General features: G+C 36.2%; 1 protein-coding gene across 1 annotated transcript; it reads left to right on the top strand.

The window, feature by feature from the left end:
- The first annotated feature begins 312 nt into the window (after window positions 1–312).
- On the top strand, window positions 313–1,257 carry LOC140531210 (taste receptor type 2 member 41-like). The gene has a single exon (XM_072650276.1). The coding sequence runs from the start codon at window positions 313–315 to the stop codon at window positions 1,255–1,257; it is 945 nt and encodes a 314-aa protein (XP_072506377.1).
- The last annotated feature ends 13,147 nt before the right edge of the window (window positions 1,258–14,404 follow it).

Raw genomic sequence — 14,404 nt, 5'->3', positions numbered from 1 at the left:
ATTATGACAGAAATACTCAGTTTCCATGACAGGAGTCCAGAGAAATTGTTTTCACTCACTGATCCAGCAAAGGAATGCAAATCACATGCATTTGAAAAGAGCAGTTGTAAATGAGACTGGTGGAGATTTACATCCACATAGAACTGCATGGACCTTTTCTCTACAACCTCCCAGGATTTTCTAATTATATTGTTGCTTGGAGAGAAAGGGCAGAGCATTTTCCCTGTATATCTCATTAAGCAAAGCAGGAACTCCATGAGTCAAAGGCCAGCAGAAACCTAAGAAAGAGCAGTAATTCTATGAAGGACTGAAATGGTGGGACCATTCACAATCTTCACCATGGTTCTCTTTGTCCTGTTATGCTTTCTAGGAATTATGGCTAACAGCTTCATTATTGTGGTACTTGGAAGGGAGTGGGTTCGATGCCACCATCTGTCTCCCTGTGACATGATCCTGATCAGTTTGGGTGCCTCCCGCTTCTGCTTGCTGGGGGTTGCAATAATACACAACGTTTACTATTTTTTTCACTACCTACAATATTCTAAGCAGCCTTTCCACCAGTACTTTGGGATTTGCTGGGATTTTCTGAATTTGATCACAATTTGGTTTGCCACTTGGCTTAGTGTCCTCTTCTGTGTGAAGATTGCAAACTTCACTCACCCCGTTTTCCTTTGGGTGAAGTGGAGAATCAAGGTACTAGTACCCTGGTTCCTACTAGTTTCTCTGCTAATCTCTTTTATGGTCTCCATGCTATTTTTCCTGGGGAACAATGCTTTGTACCAGGCATTCTTGCAGGGAACATTCTCTGGGAACCTAACCTTACATGGCTTCACTAGGAAAGTAAATATCCACTATTTTCTCCCTTTGAAATTCTTTACTTTTTCTATCCCTTTTTCTATGTTTGTAGTATCAACAATTCTACTGATTACTTCTCTGCTGAGACACTCCTGGAAAATGCAACATAATGCCCACAGTACCCAGGATGCTAGTACTCAGGCTCACAACAGAGCTCTGAAATCTCTGGTCTCTTTCCTTGTCCTTTATAGTCTTTCTTTTATGTCTTTTATCCTTGATACTGCCTTTTCAAATGTTGGGAGTACCTGGTACTGGCCACAGCAAATTATGATTTACCTGTCAACATATTTTCATCCCTTCGTGCTTATCCTTGGCAACTCCCAGCTAGGAGGAGCACTCATGGAGCTTCTTCTTCTGCCTAAAACCTTCTGGAATGACAAGAGGATATCATCTCCTATCTAAAATATGCATATCTCTCGCCCACACCAAAGAAAAGACTCTCCTGAGGACTGGAACAGAGTACATCCTTTGACCTCAAATTTTTTATCCTATTGAAGTCCTGATGGAAATGAAACATTTTCCTCATTCATTATTCTCATACTCAGATATTCAAATGAATCTGTGACATCATGGATTTACCAGTGTCTGACTTCCAATGAGGCCTTATTGATGCCTGTCTATGCCTGCCATTCTGTTTTACTTTTTTCCTCTCTTGAGTTCACCATAACAGGTCTCCAGCCTGCAAGTTGGAGGCCTTCCTTTCTCCTGACATTTGGAGATTATCAGTGGAATACTCTAGTTGTCCTCGTAACATCTTTTACCCTTGTTGCTGTGTCCTCGTCTTCTAAAAAAAGTACAAAAATCATTCAGTTTTCAAAGGACATTTTCAAACAACCTGATAAAATTTTACCTCTGGGTTTTCATTCCATAAACTAAATGTTCAAGGATGTCACAGATGCTTTGTCTATCACAAAATCTATATGATGAATCCACTTTAGTTTTGCTTTTATAAAACTCTTCAATGTAATTTTAAAGTCTTTTGTTCTAGCTAAGACAGAAACACTTTGAAAAATCAATGTCAGAAAATCTTGGTTATAGCATTAATTATGGAAGTCAGGCTCTAACAAGCTTAGGCTGATAGAGGCAATGCCTAATTTAGGAGAGCTATTGTAAATACATTTCAAGAAACATTTTTTTTAATGGGTAGGGGGTGCGAGGAGAAAGTTCATACAATTTTCTTTGATTTAGACCAGAGGGGACCTTAGGAGTCATTTGCTAGTCTCATCTCTTTATTTCACCTGGGTGGAAAATGAAATCCACGAAAGTGAAATTACTCCAAAGTCACACAGGTAATGAGTTCCAGAGCTGTGATATGAATTCAGGTCTTTTGGTTTCAAATCAGGCCTTTTTTCACTAGACCAGTGGCTCCCAACTTTTTTGATTACTTATCTTCTTGCTACAACTGCAACAAAAAATGTATTAGGAATCCTCAATGTAATTTAATATTATTACTACTTGTAGTAACGAAAATGACAACTTTTATTCTCAAAAACTCAAAATTAAAATGTGTATTCTATAATTTAATATATACAATTTATATTTTGCCTTTATGAAAACTAAATGTACATTTACAAAATTTTAATTATAAAATATTTTATGTAGGATATTGTGTAAGAATTGAAAGGACTAATTCAGTAAAACTTCACATGTTTTCTATGACTTTGAAGACTTGAGGGTGTATTTCTTTATCATTTTGTTGAAAATAAGTAGGAGTTTAAAATTAGTGACAACTTTGAAGATATTTAGAATAATGTAATAATTACATACAAAGAATTTGGATACTGGATTTTTTAAAAAATTGAACATGCTTTTGCTCAGTGGAAGACAAACATAGTTTTGACTATGGTTTTGCATTTATTTTAGTTTTATATTTTGAATGAAAATAAAAATAAAGAATAAAATGATTGCTCACACTACCATATGGTTGTAAATGGTAGGATAATTTTACAAACTTTCTTGCTGAGTGGTGAGAATTTATTTTATTTTTAGCCAAAAGTTCATAAGACAATCAGTTTTTAGTGATTATGGTCTAAAATCCAGTGTTATGTTAATACAATTTCCTTTTTCATCCATTTTCAGTATTTCAGCTAGAGAGATAAAAGACATCAAATAGGTTGCAATCCAATTTTATTCATTGGAATATGCAGGAAAGTTTTTATTGAAAGTAATTTTAGGGGTGGAGCCAAGATGGTGGAGTAGAAAGATCCACCTGCTATAGCTCTTCCCTCATAGCCCACAAAATACCTGTAAAAATGACCTTAAACAAATTCTAGAGCAAGAGAAGAAACAAAACAATGGAGTTAAAGGAATTTCCAGCCCAAGAAAGCCTGGAAGGCTGACAGGAAATGTCTATCATAGGGAGGCAAAGCCCAGCCCAATCTTGGCTGTGCTGCACAGCAGGGACAGGACTAGAGCAGGCCTCAGGGAATGGAACCCCAGAGAGCAGCTGCAGTTTCCAGATAACTCAACCCCCAAATGCCAAAGGCAGCTTCAAAAATCAGTGAGAAAGCTGTTACACCTGGGTTAGGAGGGAAGGAGGTCTGGCCTGGAGGCCCCAGGGCAGCAGTGGTCCCTGCAGCAGAGTGTCCATTTTAGGAGCCCTCAGGCTAAAGACTCTGGGGGAATTAAGCCACTGAGCTGAGTCTCAGCCCTGAATGGTGGCTCTGGGGTGAGGAAGAGCACTGGCATGATGGAGCTGGTGGAGGCTCTGGAGAGGGAATTCTACTCACAGATCCTGGGCATAAAAGCTTGTGGTTTCTCCCAAACCACAGTGCAGGCCAGGAAAGGAATAACTCCTCTCCCTTGATTGTGCCACCTTGGAGGAAACTGAGAACTTACAAGTCCCTAGAGTATACCCTCCACCTGACAAAGAACTCAAAAGTCAACTAACTGGCTAGAAAAATGCCCCAAACAGGGGAAAATAAGACTATTGAGATTATATTTCTTGGTGAACAGATATTTTCTTCCATTCTTTCAGATGGGAAAGAGCAATGCATACCATCAGAGGAAGACATAGAAGTCAAGGTTTCTACATTCAAACCCTCCAAAATAAATATGTAATTGTCTCAGGTCATAGAAGAGCTCAAAAAGGATTTTGAAAATCCATTAATAGAGGTAGAGGAAGGAAAGGGAAAGGAAGGGAAGGGAAATGAGAACAATTCAAGAAAATCATGAAAAACAAGTCAACAGCTTTGTAAAGGAGACCTTAAAAATGTTGAAGAAAATAACACCTTTAAAAATAGGCTAACCCAATGGCAAAAGAGGTCCAAAAAGCCAAGGAGGAGAAGAATGCTTTAAAAAGCAGAATTAGACAAATGGAAAAGGAAGTTCAAAAGCTCACTGAAAAAAATAATTCTTTAAAAAGTAGAATGGAGCAGATGGAAACTAATGACTTTATGAGAAACCAAGAAATTACAAAAAAAGCCAAAGGACTAAAAAAATAGAAGACAATGTGAAATATTTCATTGGAAAAACAACTGACCTGGAAAATAGATCCAGGAGTGACAATTTAAAAATTATGGGACTACCTGAAAGCCATGACCTAAAAAGGAGCCTAGACATCATCTTCATGACATTATCAAGGAAAACTGCCCTGATATTTGAGGACCAGAGGGTAAAATAAATATTGAAAGAATCCCCTGGTCATCTCCTAAAAGAGATCCCAAAAGAAAAACTCCTAGGAATATTGTAGTCAAATTCCAGAGTTTCCAGGTTAAGGAGAAAATATTGCAAGCAGCCAGAAAGAAACAATTCAAGTATTGTGGAAATACAATCAGGATAACACAAGATCTAGCAGCTTCTACATTAAGGGACTGAAGGGCTTGGAATATGATATTCCAGAAGTCAAAGGAACTAGAATTAAAACAAAGAATCACCTATCCAGCAAAACTGAGTATAATACTTCAAGGGATAAAATGGTCATTCAATGAAATAGAGGGTTTTAAAGCATTTTTAGTGAAAAGCCCAGAGTTGAACAGAAAATCTGTCTTTTTACACAAGAATCAAGAGAAGTTTGTAAAGGTACAAAGGAAAGAGAAATCATAAGGGACTTACTAAAGTTGAACTATTTACATTCCTACATGGAAAAATAATGTCTGTAACTCTTGAGACTTTTCTGAGTATTTGGATAGTTGGAGAGATTATATACATATAGACAGAGGGTACAGGGTGAGTTGAATGGAAAGGGATGACATAAAAAAAATAAAATTAAGGGGTGAGAGAGAGGAATATATTGAAAGGAGAACAAGAAATGGAATGGGACAAATTATCTCTCATAAAAGAGGCAAGGAAAAGCTTTTTCAATGGAGGGGGAAAGAGAATGAGAGAGAAAAAGTGAAACTTACTCTCATCACATTTGACTTAAGTAGGGAATAACAGACACACTCAATTTGGTATTAAAATCGCAGGAAAGTGGAAGAGAAGAGGATAAGTGCAATGTGGTGGGAGTGATAGGATGGAGGGCAAATGGGAGGAGGGATTAATTAGAAGTAAACACTTTAGGGGAAAGATAAGGTCAAAAAAGAAAATAGAATAAACGGGGAGCAAGATAGGATGGAGGGAAATATAGTCAGTCTTTCACAGCATGACTATTAAGAAAATCTTTTGTATAACTACACAAGTATTATCTATAATGAATGGCTTACCTGCTCAGTGGAGTTGTGTGTGGAGGTAAGAAGGGAGAGAAGTTGGAACTCAAAGTTTTAGGAATGGATGTTGAGAACTGTTTTTGCTTGAAACTGAGAAATAAGAAATACAGGTAATGGGGTATAGAAATCTATCTTGTCCTACAAGAAAAGAGAGAAGATGGGGATAAGGGAAGGGAGGGAATATTGGGTGAAGGTGTAATCAGAATGCATGGTGTCTTTGGGTGGGGGAAGGAAGAGATGGGAAGAAAATTTATAATTCAAAACTCTTGTAGAGATGAATGTGGAAAACTAAAAATAGATAAATTAATCAAAAAAATAAAGTAATTTTTAAAAAATTCAGATGATACCAGGCCTTTTTGGGATAAAATATTCACATCACATTTCAAAAATCAGATTTGCAGCATCCTGCACATATTAGGAATTATATATGGAGGTGGAACAAAAACTACTATGCTAACTTCTTAGGTTTAGTTTACACACACACACACACACACACACACACACACACACACACACACACACACATACACACAGAGTAAGAAACAAAACAAAATAGCTATTACTTTTTTCATGAATTTCTTGCAAAAATAGTACAAACTGTTTAAGCTAGAAAGCAAAAAATCTACTTGAAAGGACCCTTTAAAGCCTAAACATGGCAATAGATGCTCAATTTCATAGCCCAACAGCTTTCTTCACCAGTTTCTCTTTTCTCAAACCAGACAATTCCCCATCTCTACTTATTTTGGATTCACTTTTTCTTGGGGTGAGGACTTTGGAGGCAGGAGACTAAGAAAAGCAGGGGAAGTAAAGTATAATCTCCTTCAGGGTACAAACTGGGTGTTTGGTTTGGTTTTGTGTTCCCAGTGTCTAACACGATGTTTTGCACATAATAGACACTTATTATTTTAATTTAATGGAACACAGTTGAAGGAGGACCACGTAGGAAATCAGGTCTTTAGGTTAAATAGGCTGATGAGGCAAGAGTGATATCTTTTTTGATAGTCTAATTCAAAAGCTGTTAATTTTCTAATAAGAAATTATATGATGTCACAAAGCACTCATTATTGCCAATTTTATGCCTCCAAAATTTTAATTTCTCAATCATACTTTTTCCTTTCTCCTGAACATTAAACATATTTGTGCTTTTACCTTGTAACGATATATTGAATTCATTAGGTTTTGAAACAATGACTGCTTTATATACTAATCCTTGTAGCTATATCATATCACTTGATCTCTCATACACTGCATCAGGGAAAAAGGATGATCAGTAAAGATATGAACCAAGTCTTTTTTCACTTCAGTTAGATGAGTAATAATTTCCCTACAGGAAAGCCATCTAACATCTGTGTGAGTTTGAAATGTATGATGCTTGATGCATATCTCTCTACATAAAATGTTAAACAATTAAGAGTTAGACCTGATAAAATTAGTAATTTTGAAAGCACTAACACATTTTTAAGTTGTGGCTTTCTTTTTAATGTGGAAACATGGTTGTGTATGTTGCAGTATATCCATGGTATATTTTTTTAACATGCCAAACACTGTCCTAAAATTTCTCAGTCATTGATTTTGCTCCATCTGTGTAAATTCCAGAAGAGGACTCTTTGATTTGATTTTCTTCAGATTCACTATTACTAATTAGTTAAGTTAAAATATCTTTCCCAGTTGTATGTCCTGTTAACTGATAATAAAATAACATATTCTCTTATCTTTTACTTTCTTGCAGCTATGTTACAAATACACAATGTCTAGTCCTTTTAATAGTTTCTCTTTCTTGACACAGTTACAAAGACACATACTTGACAAACCATAAACGAACAGGAAAATTTAAAAGAGCAATTGTTTTTAAAACAAAACAACTGAGAAATTTTTTGATAGATATTTATTTAAGTGCTTATTATGTGTCAGGCACTGGGCTAAGCACTCCAAAGGAAGGCAAATTGCAATCTTTGCTCTCATGGAACTGAATCTAATGAGCTAGATAACATGAAAACAACAATGTACAAACAAACTATATACAAGAAAAATTGGAAATAATCAACAGTGAAAAGATCCTAGAATTGAGGGGAATTTGGAAAGATTTCCTGGAGAAAGTGGGATTTTAGTTGGGACTTAAAGGAATCCAGGAAGTACAGATAAGAAGAGAGAGAATTCCAGACAAGTGTGTGTGGGGGGGTGTAGCCAGTGAAATTATCCAGAGTCTGTATATGGACTGCCTTATTCAAGAACACTAGCAAAAAAGGTCAGTATTCATGTATTACAGAGCACGAAGTGAAGTGTGAGGTATAAGAAATTTGGCAAAGTGTGTGTATGTTGGGAATAGCTTTGAAGGTCAAATAGAGGAACTTATTTGATCCTGCAGAAGAAAGACAGCTACTGGAGTCTATTGACTTGTAGTAGTGGTGATGACATGGTCATTCCTAAGCTTTGAGAAGATAACTTCGACAGATGAGTGGATGATGAACTGAGAATTGTAGCAAGGAGGGAATCAATAGAATGTTGCTGTAGTCCAAAGATCTGGTGTTGAGAGATGGCAACAGGGTGGTGCAAAGCCAAGGCATAGAGGGAGGCATATGAAAAAGATATAACAACAGTAAAATGAACACTTTTTGGCCATAGACTGATTATGGCAGAGTAAAAGAAAGAGCAAAGAGTTGAGGATGGGCCTGGGTGACTGGAAGGATGGTGGTAGTCTCAACCATAATAGACAAGTTAGGAAGAGGGGTAGTTAGTAGGAAAAAGCAATAAGTACAGTTTTGAACATGTTTAATTGAAAATGTCTATAGGACATTCCAGGAGCCAAGACGACAGAGTAAGCAGTAAAGTGCTGTAACTCTCCTATATTTACCTCCAAACAATCATAAAATATCACTCCAAAACAAATCCTGAAATAGCTGAACCAGTGAAAAGATGGGATGAAACAATCCTTTAGTCTAAAAACTTTGGAAGATCAGTAAGAAAGGTATGTCTAATTTGGATAAAACGGGAGTATATTGTAAGACAGGAAATTTCCTAGAAAGACAGCTGCAAGGCCCATTGCAGCAAACCAGTGGGAGATCCTGAGCCCCAGTGTGGTGGAGCAGGCAAACACTAACACTAGGACCCCTCACATGCCTTGACATATCCAGGGGAACCAACAGACTCCAGCTCTGAGAACTACCATGTGCTTCAGCTTAGCCCTAAGGAAATGCAATAACACCTACCAGGCCTCAACACATACCAGACACTACCACTAGGACCCCAGCTCAGCACCAGGTAAGCTCTGAGACACTTATAGACCCCCAACAGCACCAGCTGCCTCCTAATACCAGACATAAGGATCCCCTGGGAGACTCAGAGCAACATCAGCACAGAACCAGGTAAACAGCCAGGACCTGCAGCCATTGGCACAAGAAAATTAGGACACTGCCCCTTCAACCCTGGCTGCATATATCAAATTTAAAAGAAGGGAAAAGGGCAACAAAAGATGAGCAATACCTAACAACAACAACAACAACAACAAAAGAATCTGACCATAGAAAGTTATTGTGTTGACAGAGAAGACCAAGACATAAACTCAGAAGAAGACAACAATGTCAAAACACTTATGTGCAAAACCCCAAAGAAAAATGGGAAGCAGTTTCAAGTACAGAAAGAACTTATGGAAGAGCTCAAAAAAGAACTTAAAAATCACATAACTGAAGTAGAATAAAAAATGGAAAAGAAATGAGAGTGAGCAAGAGAAGTTTGAAAAAAGCCAAAGTCTTGGAAAACTGGTTAAAAAAGTAGAATTGGCCAAATTGAAAGGGAGATGCAAAAATCCACTGAAGAAAGCAATTCCTTAAGGAGTTCAATTGGCCAAATTAAAAGAAAGTTCAAAAGGTAATTGAGGAAAAAAACATCTTAAAAGTTTGAATTGAGTGAGAAGAAGCTAATCACACTATGAGATGTCAAGAATCAGTAAAACAAATTCAAAAGAATAAAAAAATGGAAGAAAATGTAAAATATTTTGTGAGAAAAACAACTTACTTAGAAAAGAGATCCAGAAGATACCATATCAGCATGATTGGACTACATGAAAGTTGTAATCAAAAGGAGGACCTAGACAGCATTTTTTAAGAAATTATCATGGAAAACTGTCCTGATGTTCTGGAACCAGAGGGCAAAATGTCACTGAAAGAATCCACTGATCACCTCCATAAAGAGATCTCCAAATAAAAATTCCAGGGAACATCAACCAAATTTCAGAACTATCAGGACAAAGAGAAAATACTACAAGTGGCCAGAAAGAAATAACTCAAATAGCAGGGAATCTCAATCAGGATTGCACAGGACTTGTTAGTTGCACCATTAAGGGATCAGAGGTTGTAGGACATGATATTCTGGAAGGCAAAGGATCTATGATTATAACCAAGAGTCACCTACCTGGAGAAATTAAGCAGAATACATAAGTGAAAAAATGGTCATTTAATGAAATAGAAGGGTTTCAAGCTTTCACAGGAAGACCAAAACTAAACCAAAAATTTGACCTCCAATATCCAGACCCAAGAGAAGCATAAAAGGTTAAAAGGGAAAACAAAACAAGAGATTCAATAGAACTGAACTATTTACATCTCTACATGGACAGATGATACTTGTAATTCTTGAAAAATATATCACTAAAAGTGTGTGTGTGTGTGTGTGTGTGTGTGTGTTTGTCCTTTGTTGCCATACCATCAGAGAAATAATGACATGACTTGCACTTGACTTTGTTTTGAGTGAGGGAGGGCTGTGCAGGTCACCAGCCTCACTTCTCCTCCAGAGCCATCTGAATCCAGTGACCAGATATTCATCAGGATGACTGGAGATGACCTAGGATGAGGCAATTGGCATTAAGTAACTTGCCCAAGGTCACACAGCTAGTGAGTGTCAAGTGTCTGAGGTGAGATTGGAACTCAAGTCCTCCTGACTCCTGCACTAGTGCTCTATCCACTGTACCACCTAGTGGCCTCATCACTAAAAGTACAGTTAGAAGGAATATACATAAACAGAAGGCTTGGGTAGAAGGTGAATTTGAGGGAGTGACATAAAATAAATTAAGGGATGTGAAGGAGGAGTACAATGGGTGCAGAAGGAAGGGAAAGAGAGAATGTGGTAAATTATTTCATAGGAAGAGTCATGAAAGACTTATTCATCAGTACTGGTTCAATGAGAGAATCATAGACACAATCAGTTGAATATAGAAAACTTATCCAAGAGGGAAGTAGGAGGAGAGATCAAGGAAAGAAAGGCAGATCAGGGGAGGTGGTAGACAGAAGCAAAGCAATGAAGAGGAGGAAAAGGGTGAAAGGAGACAGAGGACAAAAATGAGGAAGTATAGGGTGGAGGGAAATATACAGGTAGTAATCAAAATTGGGAATGTGAATGGGATGATCTCTCCCATAAAATGGAAGTGGATAAAAGAGAGGATATCAGATAGGATACCAGAATCCTACAACATGTTGTTTACAAGAATCACACTTGAAACAGAGAGACACACACAGAGTAAAGGTAAAGTGCTGGAGCAGAAGCTATTATGTTTCAGTTGAAGTGAAAAAAAAACCCAACCCAACAACAGTGGCAGCAATCCTGATTTCAGACAAAGTAAAAGCAAAAAAAAAAAATACCTAGTTAAAAGAGACAAGAAAGGAAACTACACCTTGCTAAAAGGTACTATGAAAATGAAGCAATATCAATACTAAAAAAAAGCATCCTAATTCTTTTTTTTAAATTTTATTTATTTTCAGGGTTCTACAATCATTATCACATAACTTAAATTTTTTCCCTCCCTTCTCCTCCTTCCTCCCTCTTGCCTCCTTCCTCCCTGAGACTGCATACAATTTTATATAGGTTCTACACATATATTATTATTAAATACATTTTCACCATAGTCATGTTGCATAGAAGAATTAAAATGAATGGGAGAAATCATAAAACAAACCAAAATGTAATACAAAAAAAAATGATCTGCTACATTCTGTAATTGAATTCCATAGTTCTTTCTCTGGATGTGGAAGGCATTTTCCCTTAAAAGACCATTGGGAATTTTTTAAGTCCTTGCATTACAATGAAGGTCTAAGTCTACCAGAAAAAATCCTCACACACTGTGGTTGTTGCTGTGTACAAAGTTCTTTTGGTTCTACTCCTCTTGCTCAATATCAGATCATATAGATATTTCCAGGTTTTTCTGAAGTCTTCCTGTTCATCATTTCTTATAGCACAATAGTATTCCATTACATTCATTTACCACAATTTATTCAGCCATTCCCCAATTGATGGACATCCCCTTGACTTCCAGTTTTTGGCCACCACAAAGAGTGCTGCTATAATTATTGTTGGACATGTGGTACCTTTTCCCATTTTTATGATGTCTTGGGGATATAGTCCTAGAAGTGATATTACTGGGTCAAATGGTATGCACATTTTTGTAGCCCTTTGGGCATAGTTCCAAATTGCTTTACAGAATGATTGGATCAGTTCACACCTCCACTAACAATGAATTAGTGTTCCAATTCTCCCACATCTTCTCCAACATTTATCATCTGCTTGTTTTGTTATGTTAGCCAATCTGATAGGTATGATGTGGTATCTCAGAGTTGTTTTGATTTGCATCTCTCTAATGAGTAATGATTTAGAGCATTTTTTCATATGACTACAGAGAGCTTTATTTCTTCCTCTAAAAACTGCCTGTTCATATCCTCTGACCATTTATCAACTGTGGAATGACTTGTGTTCTTGTACATTTGACTCAGTTTTCTATATATTTTAGGAATGAAACCTTTATCACAGACACTACTTGCAAAAATTCTTTCCCAGTTTTCTGTTTCACTCCTAAGCTCGGTGGCATTGGGTTTGGTTGTGCAAAAACTTTTCAGTTTAATGTAATCAGAATTATTCATTTTGCACTTCACAATGCTTTCTATCTCTTGTTTAGTTAAAAATTCTTCCGTTCTCCATAAATCTGACAAATACACTGTCCCTTGCTTCATTAATTTGTTTGTAGCATCAATCTTTATACCTAGATCATGTACCCATTTTGACTTTATTCTTGTGTACTGTGTTAGGCATTGGTCTATGCCTTGTTTCTGCCACATTCTTTTCCAGTTTTCCCAGGAATTTTTGTTGAACAGTAAGTTCTTATTCCAGAAGCTGGAGTCTTTGGGTTGATCAAACAGTAGATTGTTATAGTCATTGACTACAGTGTCTTGAGTACCTAGCATATTCCACTGGTCTACACTTCTGTTTCTTAGCTAGTACAAAGTGGTTTTGATAATTCTGCTTTATAATATGAGGTCTGTAGAGCTAGGCCACCTTCCCTGGCATTTCTTTTCATTAGTTCCCTTTGTATGTTTTATTCTTCCAGATGAATTTTGATATTATTTTTTCCAGCTCTAGAAAATAATTATCTGATAGTTTGATTGGTATGGCACTAAATAGTAAATTAATCTAGGTAGAATTGTCATTTTTATTATATTGACAGCCTACCCATGAACAACTAATGTTTTTCAACTTACCTAGATCTCACTTTATTTGTGTGAAAAATATTTTGTAATTGTGTTTATAAAGTCCCTGGATTTGTTTTGGCAGGTAGACTCCAAAATATTTTATAGTGTCTACCATACTTTAAATGGGATTTCACTTTCTGTGTCTTGCTGTTCCTAATTATTGTTTGAATTTCCTTCTCATTGAAGGTGAGTTCATCCCTTTCATTTTTGGTATTGGTAATTTGGTTTTCTTCTTTCTTTTTTTAAATCAAATTGACCAAAGGTTTATCAATGTTATGGTTTTTTTTTCATAAAACCAACTCTTAGTTTTATTTATTAGTTCAATAGCTTTCTTAGTTTCAATTTTATTAATTTCTCCTTTGGTTTTCAGTATTTCTAATTTGATATTTACTTGGGAATTTTCAATTTGATCTTTTTCTAGCTTTTTCAGCTGCATGCCCAATTCAATGATCTCTTCTATTTTATTCATGTTGTCATTCAAAGATATAATGCTTTCCCAAAAAATTGCTTTTGTAGTATCCCATAAGATTTGGTAGGTTGTCTCATTATTGTCATTCTCTTGAATGAAGTTGTTGATTGCTTCTATGATTTGTTGTTTAACCCACTCATTCTTTAAGATTAGATTTAGTTTCAAGTTAATTTTTGGTCTATCTTTCCATGGTATTTTATTACGTATAATTTTCATTGCATTGTTATCCGAGAAAGATGCATTGACTATCTCTGCCTTTCTGCACTGGATTGTGAGGTTTTTATGCCCCAGTACATGTTTAATTTTTGTATATGTGCCATGTACTGCTGAGGAGAAGATATATTCCTTTCTATCCAAATTCTTAAAGGAGAAGTTACATGAGTTATAGGAAGGTATAGACTGCAAAACTATATTAGTGGGGGACCTTAGCTGTCCCCTCTCAGAACTCAACAAATCCAATCAGAAAAACAAACAAGAAAGAAATTAAAGATGTAAATAGTACATTAAAAAAAGTTATAAATGACGGACCTCTGCAAGATTTAGCCATGTAGGGTGACATCAAAAGCAAAACTGAAGAGTATCAAATGGTTTTCCTGTCATGTTTATGGGGAGGGGAAGAATTCATGACTAAACAAAAGATAGTGAACATTAAAAAATGTAAAACATATAATTTTGCTTATATTAAATTAAAAAAGCTTTTTTACAGACAAAAAATGCATCCACAATTAGAAGGAAAGTAGAAAGTGGAAAACAATCTTTACAGCAACTTTCTCTGAAACAAGTTTCATTTTCTTAAATATGTAGAGAACTAAGTCAAATTTATAAGAATACAAGCCACTCCCCCAATGATAAATGGTCATAGTACATGAACAGGCAGTTTTCAGATCATGAAATTAAAGCTATATTTAGGCATATGAAGAAGTGCCCTA

This window comes from Notamacropus eugenii, chromosome 3, assembly GCF_028372415.1.
Source record: "Notamacropus eugenii isolate mMacEug1 chromosome 3, mMacEug1.pri_v2, whole genome shotgun sequence".
Taxonomy (NCBI): Eukaryota; Metazoa; Chordata; class Mammalia; order Diprotodontia; family Macropodidae; genus Notamacropus; species Notamacropus eugenii.
The sequence above is the reverse complement of the archived record's forward strand: the minus strand, read 5'-3'. Positions and strand labels throughout refer to the sequence as shown.

What these genes read in the sequence shown, in the direction of transcription:
- LOC140531210 (XM_072650276.1), top strand. Translation starts at nt 313, where the DNA reads ATGGTGGGACCATTCACAATCTTCACCATGGTTCTCTTTGTCCTGTTA.